The sequence below is a fragment of the Chlorocebus sabaeus genome, chromosome 1, assembly GCF_047675955.1.
Source record: "Chlorocebus sabaeus isolate Y175 chromosome 1, mChlSab1.0.hap1, whole genome shotgun sequence".
NCBI lineage: Eukaryota > Metazoa > Chordata > Mammalia > Primates > Cercopithecidae > Chlorocebus > Chlorocebus sabaeus.
The window spans coordinates 14,029,631-14,037,793 of NC_132904.1; the positions used below are offsets into that span (position 1 = coordinate 14,029,631).

Consider the following 8,163-nt stretch of genomic DNA (forward strand, 5'->3'; position numbering starts at 1 on the left):
TCAAAGATTTAGAAATTCCCAAATGTAATGAAGGAGCAAGCAGGTTGAAATAGTCAGTTTTTCGCACCTTAAATCACAGCGGAGGGCTCCTGTCCCCAGGGACTTCTGTTAGAAGGAAGCAACCTGTTAGTACCCCTGAGGCTCAAGGGCCTCTTCTTGCCATTCTGGGATCCAGTGGAAAACGCCATCTCACCCCTGCAGATGCCATTCTGAATGTAAATGTGGTTTGTTTGTTAAACAGATTACTTGGCACCAATATATTCACAGGTCCGATTTGTCTAGAAATAAAACTTTCGTTCTGAATGTGGTGTATGCAGCACTTCACTGATACCTATATTATGAAATTCTAAAAAGATGAAATCTATGATAGACCCATATTAGTACATTTGACTCAGGCCCAGAGGTGCCAGTTCTGAGAAGACCTTGGTCTGGCTGGAGGATTAAAATTGGATTTCTCATGAGGCTAACGGAGCTTAAGCCTTGTAGCCCCTTATTTGTGGGGCCCAAGGCCCTGGGAAGACCCCTAGCAATATGCTCACATGGTCACATGTTTTGTAGAGCTTGCAATAGTAAAATATTATAACCACAGTCAGCTAGGGCTCTTGTTTCTACTCTGACTACCCTTCCATCACAATTCTTATTTTGGTGGCTTTAGAGAGGTCACAGGCATTTTGCAGATCTTGTTAAGGTGAGGTTGAGTTAGGATACACTTATTTTGGATCTAGCAGCATGCATTTATGTGATTTGCAGTCACTTCTGTACATTAACATCAAGATTTTCATAGGTCAGCAAATGATAGAAGCAGGATTAAAATTGAGTTTGACATTCATATGCTTAACAGTTAATCAATAAGCCTTGGATACCTTTACTTGAAGGTATGCTAACGTCTTCCCAGTCAACTTCCAGCATTTGACCCCAGTTCCCACCTTCCTACCTGGCTCCAACACTTTCCATTCCTTTCTTGGTTTTTCTTTTTTCTTTTTTGGTTACTGCCCTGCCCGTACAGTGCTCTCCTTCCAAACCGAACTTTGCTGGACCATGTCTGTGCCCCTGCTCTTTCTCGGCCCCAGATGGCCTCAACCAATTATATTTATGCTGGTCCTTTTTCCATTTTTATTACTTTAAATTGAAATATTAGCAACAGGCCAGGCGCAGTGGCTCAGACCTGTAACCCTAGCACTTGGGGAGGCCGAGGTGGGCGAATCACTTGAGTCAGGAGTTTGAGACCAGCCTGGCCAACATGGTGAAACCTCGTCTGTACTAAAAATCTAAAAATACAAAAATTAGCAGGGTGTGGTGGCGGGCGCCTGTAATCCCAGCTTCTCCAGAGCCTGAGGCAGGAGAATCGCTTGATCCCGGGATGCAGAGGTTGCAGAGAGCCAAGATCATGCCACCGCTCTCCAGCTTGGGTGACAGAGCGAAACTCCGTTTAAAACAACAACAACAACAACACCGGGCGCGGTGGCTCACGCCTGTAATCCCAGCACTGTGGGAGGCCGAGGTGGGCGGATCACGAGGTCAGGAGATCGAGACCAGCCTGGCTAACACGGTGAAACCCTTTCTGTACTAAAAAATACAAAAAATTAGCCTGGCGTGGTGGCGCATGCTTGTAGTCCCGGCTGAGGCAGGAGAATCGCTTGAACCCAGGAGGCGGAAGTTGCAGTGAGCCGAGATTATGCCACTGCACTCCAGCCTGGGCAACATGAGCGAGGCAACATGCCCAGCCTGGGCAACAGAGCGAGACTCCATCTCAAAACAAACAAACAAACAAAACGACAACAAAATGCAATACCAGCATCAATGAAGGTAAAATAAAACTGAAATCAAGAAAGATATTGATGACTAAGGGGTTGATGAGTATCATCAGTTCATGGAGTGTTTAGGATTATTCAGTGCTCTGGCTAGGCTCGGTGGCTTACACCTGTAATACTAGCACTTTGGGAGGCCAAGGCAGGCAGATTGCTTGTGGCCAGGAGTTCGAGACCAGCCTGACCAACATGGCGAAACCCTGTTTCTAGTAAAAAAAAAAAAAGTACAAAAATTAGCCAGGCGTGGTGGTACATGCCTGTAATCCCAGCTACTCAGGAGGCTGAGGCAGGAGAGTTTGAACCTGGGAGGCAGTGTTTCAGTGAGTTGAGATCGTGTCACTGTACTCCAGCTTGGGCAACAGAGTCTGGATCCAGCTGAAAACTAATTTGTGTCTATATTAGCATTTTCATACTTGGGGAAAGATATCCAATATTGGAAAATAATTCAGAACATTTTTGAGTGGTGGAAATAGAACACAGGGAATGTCAATCAGCAAAGAAGAGAACATTGATTTCATTTTTGTTTAACTTTTATTTTAGGTTCAGTGGGTACATGTGTAGGCTTGTTACATGAGTAAATTGTGTGTTGCTGGGGTTTGGTGTACAAATGATTTTGTCACCCAGGTAGTGAACACAGTACCTAATAGGTAGTTTTTTGACCCTCATACTCTTCCCACCCTCCTCCCCTCAAGTAGGCCTCAGTGTCTATTGTTCCCATCTTTGTGTCCATGTGTAAATCAATGGTTAGCTTTCACATATAAGTGAGAACATGTGGTATTTGATTTTTTGTTGCTGCATTAATTTGCTTAGGATCATGGCCTCCAGCTGCATCCATGTTGCTGTAGAGGACAAAAATTCATTTTTAAAAATGGCTGCATAGTACCCCATGGTATACAATGTATCACATTTTCTTCATCCAGTCCACCATTGATGGGCACCTAGGCTCATTCCTTGTCTTTGCTACTGCGGACATACAGGTGCATGTGTCTTTTTGTTAGAATAATTTATTTTCTTTTGGGTATATACCCAGCAATGGGATTGCTGTGTCAAATGGTAGTTTTGGAGAACATTCATTGCTAAAGGAGCTTCTGCATTAATAAAACTTGTTTACAACAAGCCCATGAAAAGTTGGGGAATAAGTGAGAGTTGCCTTCTATGACGACTGTCTTCTTGGCCAATCTTCTTTGGGCACTCTACCCTAATGTTCTATCTCATGGGACCCCGTTCTTCTAGTCTACTGTCATCCTAATCCCAGGGTTTACTCTGATCATTTCGCTCTTCCTTTAAGAAAAAATTTCCCCCATCTCCTTCATTCTGGTTTGGTTCTCTGTGTGTTCTAAGGGTCTAGTCATCTTTCCAGCAAACTTTTTCTTTTTTTTTGAGACAGGGTCTCACTCTTTCGCCCAGGTGCGAGTGCAGTGGGGCATTCATGGCTCACTGCACCCTTGACTTCCCCGGGCTCAAGTGATCCTCCCACCTCAGCCTCCTGAGTAGCTAGGACTACAGGCGTGTGCCACCATGCTCCGGTAATTTTTATATTTTTTGTAGAGATGGGGTTTTTCCATGTTGCCCAGGCTGGTCTGAAACTCCTGAGCTCAAGCAATCCACCCTCCCCGACCTCCCAAGGTGCCGGGATTACAGGCATGAGCCACCGCACCCAGCCCTGTCGCAAACATTTTTATGTATTAAGAGAATCCTTTTAGAGACAAAGTCTTAATCTTTGTAATGTAACCCAATTGTGATTTCTTAGCAGTGAATCTCACATGTGGAAGAGATCACTACAGTTCATTCTTCGTATTTTCTTCTTTCTGGGAGCAGAGTTTGATTTCATTCTCCAAACTCCCTTGCAGTTAGGTGAGGCTATGTGACCAAGGGCTGACCAATGAATGTGGTCATAAGTAGTTCACTCCACTTCCAGGACTGTCCCATGAAGACACACCCTTCCCTTCCCCATAATTCTTTTTTTTTTTTTTTGAGATAGAGTTTTGCTCTTTTTGCCCAGGCTGGAGTGCAATGGCACGATCTCGGCCCACCACAACCTCCGCCTCCCGGGTTCAAGCGATTCTCCTGCCTCAGCCTCCCAAGTAGCTGGGATTACAGGCATGTGCCACCGCCCCGGCTAATTTTGTATTTTTAGTAGAGACAGGGTTTCTCCATGTTGGTCAGGCTGGTCTTGAACTCCCGACCTCAGGTGATCCACCTGCCTCGGCTTCCCAAACTGCTGGCATTACAGGCGTGAGCCACTGCGCCCGGCGCCTTCCCCATAATTCTTAATTCTCTCTCCCTTTCTCTATCTGCTGGCTGCGTGAACAGGACTATGAGGATCTAGAGAATGTGGAGTCCAAGACAGCACGAACATGTCCAGGCGAGGTGTCTCATGCCTGTAATTCTAGCATTTTGGGAAGCTGAGATGGAGGGCTCATTTGAGCCCAAGAGTTTGAACCAGCCTGGGCAACTTAGTGAGACCTCATCTCTACGAAAAAAAAAAAAATACAAAATACAAAATTAGCCAGACATGGTGGTACATGTCTGTAGTCCCAGCTAGTCAAGAGGCTGAGGCAGGAGAATCACTTATTCGTAATTCTCTCTCCCTTTCTCCATCTGCTGGATCATGGGCAGGATTCTGAAAATCTAGAGAACGTGGAGCCCAAGACAGAAGAAACCTGCATTTCTGAATGACTGTGGCACTGAGCCCTCTTTCCGCAGATCAGCATTGGTCTGTGACATGGGTAAGAAGTAAACTGTTGTTGTGGCTAACTGCTTAGACTGTGGATGCTTTTGTTGGAATGGTTGGCCTACTCTGACTGATAAATGTGTGCCAGCTGCTTTGGCTTGAGCTTTATCATAGTGGGGATCACAGTACGGTGAAGTCAATAGATCTTAGCAGAATATCAGCTGGATTGTCAGAGAAATCTCCTAGCATTATCCGTGTCTCTTTCACAACAGAGACTGGCAAATTCCCAGGTTCACTGATTAAACAATCCTGCTTTTTATACCCTTTCTTTACCTTCTAATAGATTGAGTGGCACAGGTAAAGGAGTGGTGAGATCCCTATGTACAGAAACAATGGGAAATTTGGGTCTGGCTAATCCTGCTATATAACGGGCAGTCAGTTGCTTCCCATGTGAGAACTTGGCATCTGCCTTTGCTCATTTTTTTCCCACACATTCAAAGGAGCTGTCCACAGCCTCAACAGTGATTCTTCTTTATGAACACTCTCACTAACAGCATTATCTCCTTCTCCTAGGAGGAAATTATGTCCTTGAAGTGAATTGGGGATTCTCTCTCCTCAACAGAAATCATGGGCTTGCATTGTTCAGGTGGTCATAAATGGAGTTATTCTTCCCAACTTTTCTTTTAAAGGTCCAGTGCCAGTATTCACCCCAAGAGTGTATTACACCATGGCTGCACTGAGTTCACTGTTGCACAAATGTGGCACAATCTCGCTTCATTTTCTTCCTTTGCACGTGCTGGTTTCTTTTTGTCTTTTTTTTTTTGACAGGATCTTGATCTGTCGCCCAGGCTGGAGTGCAGTAAAGTGAACATGGCTCACTGCAGTCTCTACCTCTTCTGCCTCAGTCTCTCGAGTAGCTGGGACTACAGGCATGCACTATTATGTCTGGCTAATTTTTATTTATTATTATTTTTTTTTTTGAGATAGAGTCTTGCTCTGTTGCCCAGGCTGGAGTGCAGTGGTGTGATCTCAGCTCACTGCAAGCTCGGCCTCCCAGATTCATGCCATTCTCCCGCTTCAGCCTCCCCAGTAGTTGGGACTACAGGCGCCCACTACCATGCCTGGCTAATTTTATTTTTGTATTTTTAGTAGAGACAGGGTTTCACTGTGTTAGCTACGATGGTCTCGATCTCCTGACCTCGTGATCTGCCTGCCTCGGTCTCCCAAAGTGCTGGGATTACAGGCATAAGCCACCGCACCGGGCCTATTATTATGATTTTTTGTAGAGATGAGGTTTCACTAAGTTGCCCAGGCTGGTCTTGAACTCTTGGGCTCAAGTGATCTCTCCACCTCAGCCTCCCAAAGTGCTAGGATTACAGGCATAAGACACCTCATATGAACATGTACATGTTGTTTTCTTTGTTTGTATTGTTCTTTTCTTATCTTTTCCCCCTTGAAAATGTCTACTGGCTGTTAAATGTCTTTGGAAACTCTCAAGTAACATCATGGCAACAGTTTCCCTAGCACTTTATTTATTTTTTATTTTCTTTATTTCTTTTGAGATGGAGTTTTGCTCTTGTTGCCCAGGTTGGAGTGCAATGGTGCGATCTCAGCTCACTGCAACCTCTGCCTCCTGGGTTCAAGTGATTCTCCTGCCTCAGCCTTCTGAGTAGCTGGGATTACAGGCATGCGCCACCACGCCTGGCCTATTTTTCTTTGTATTTTCAGTAGAGACTGAGTTTCTCCATGTTGGTCAGGCTGGTCTCGAACTCCCGACCTCAGGTGATCTGCCTGCTTCAGCCTCCCAAAGTGCTGGGATTACAGGCATGAGCCACCACGCCTGGCCTGTTTATATTTTTTAAAAAGTATTTTGGGTTATGCCTCCAGGAAGGTGACTACATGTAATCTTTTTGCAGCAATCTGAATCCCAGTACTTTCAGGCATATAGTGTATGTTCTATAAAAATTTGTGGAATGAATAATTGAAAGTGAGTAGGGAAAGACTTGAACGGATTTTGTCTTAAAGCAGTGTCATCCATGTGGTCCCCAGCACATACTATCGAACAACTTCTTTTAGGACTCGATGGTAGCCATAGGTATCTCTTTATTTTGGGCATGAACATGCTCTTTTCCCATTTTGAGAAAGCGAAATTTAATGTCTATTTTAAAATATGGGTACTATCTTATCCTTGTTGAGTTAAAACTCTTTCTGATTGGCCTAGCCGTTTCTTTAGTTTCCTCATGGCCAACTTCATTTCCTGATTCCTCAGCGTGTAGATTACAGGATTGAGCAAAGGGGAGATGACAGTGAAGGTGACAGAGATGGCGGTGTCTGTGGGGAGGGCAGTGAAGGGCCGGGCATAGACATAGATGCAGGGCACGAAATGCAGGGTCACCACAGTGATGTGGGAGGTGCAGGTGGAGATGGCTTTCCTCCTGCCTTCCCCAGTGTGAGACCTCAGCATCATCAAGATGACCGTGTAAGATACGAGGAGAAAGAAGAATATAAACCAACTGACTAACCCATTATTTGAAATCATCAGGAGCTCCAGAGTGAAGGTGTCAGTGCAGGCAAGTTTGAGGACCTGGGGAACATCGCAGTAGAATGTGCCAAGAACATTGGGTCCACAGAAAGGGAGTGGGAGCAATAGAGAAATCTGTACTATGGAGTGGACAAAGCCCCCCACCCAGGAAGCCACGATGAGGGCTGTGCATCGTCCCCTACTCATGATGGTCATATAGTGCAGGGGCTTGGAGATGGCTATGTAGCGGTCAAACGCCATCACGGAGAGAGAAAAAACGTCTGCTCCCCCAAGAAGGTGGAAGAAGAACATCTGAGTGACACAGCCACTGAAGGAGATGGTTTTTCTCTCTGAGAGAAGATCAATCAGGACCTTAGGAGCTGTGATGGAGGAAAAGCAGATGTCAAGAACAGACAGGTTGCGGAGCAGGAAGTACATGGGCGTGTGAAGGTGAGAGTCACAGGTAACTGTGACCATGATGAGGAAGTTTCCCATCAGAGTTGTCATGTACACCAAAAACAGGAAGATAAATAAGACCCAGCTCAGTTCTCGGGACTGAGTAATTCCCAGAAAGATAAATTCTTTCACTCTGGTGTCATTTCCCTGATCCATTGAATCACAGATCCTTTATCAGGTTCATCTCTGGAAGAAATAATAGAGCAGTTAAATAATATTAACATGTCCTAAAATCTAGTGTGGTCTTTTCTTTTAAGTTTTGGCTTAGAATTAGGAGGAAGTTCTTTTCTCTGTGCACTCACTGTGTCCGCAAGTCACTGTACCACCACTGGATGAAAGATTACCCAAGTTTTTGATTCAGTCATCCAAGGAGACAAGGTTCTCTCACGGCTGCTGCTGAAACAGAGGTTGCAAGTCTGTGAATCTATTCAATTGTACTTTCACTATAAAATCTGACACCTAAAGTAATAAATAATAGGAAGAAATCTGAATATATTAAGAATTTCGGTTCATAAAGGCATCATTATGAGAATTCAAAGGTAACCTGCAAATGGAGCAGGATATTTACAATATGTTTATCTGAGAAATGACTCACGTTCAGAATATACAAAGAGCCTCTACAAATCAGTAAAAAAGCTGGATGACCCAACCTCAAAATGGCAAAATGTTGAAACCAATACTTCACAAAAGGAATATCCAAATGC

At 44.6% G+C, this 8,163-nt stretch overlaps 1 protein-coding gene across 1 annotated transcript; it reads right to left on the reverse strand.

The window, feature by feature from the left end:
• Window positions 1-6,641: 6,641 nt before the first annotated feature.
• Window positions 6,642-7,615, reverse strand: LOC103234916 (olfactory receptor 4D9). Its single transcript, XM_037997597.2, has one exon. The coding sequence runs from the start codon at window positions 7,613-7,615 to the stop codon at window positions 6,665-6,667; it is 951 nt and encodes a 316-aa protein (XP_037853525.1). The 3' UTR covers window positions 6,642-6,664.
• Window positions 7,616-8,163: the final 548 nt, after the last annotated feature.

Bases quoted from the DNA above. Each gene is read 5' to 3' on its own strand.
- LOC103234916 (XM_037997597.2), bottom strand. From the start codon at position 7,615: ATGGATCAGGGAAATGACACCAGAGTGAAAGAATTTATCTTTCTGGGA.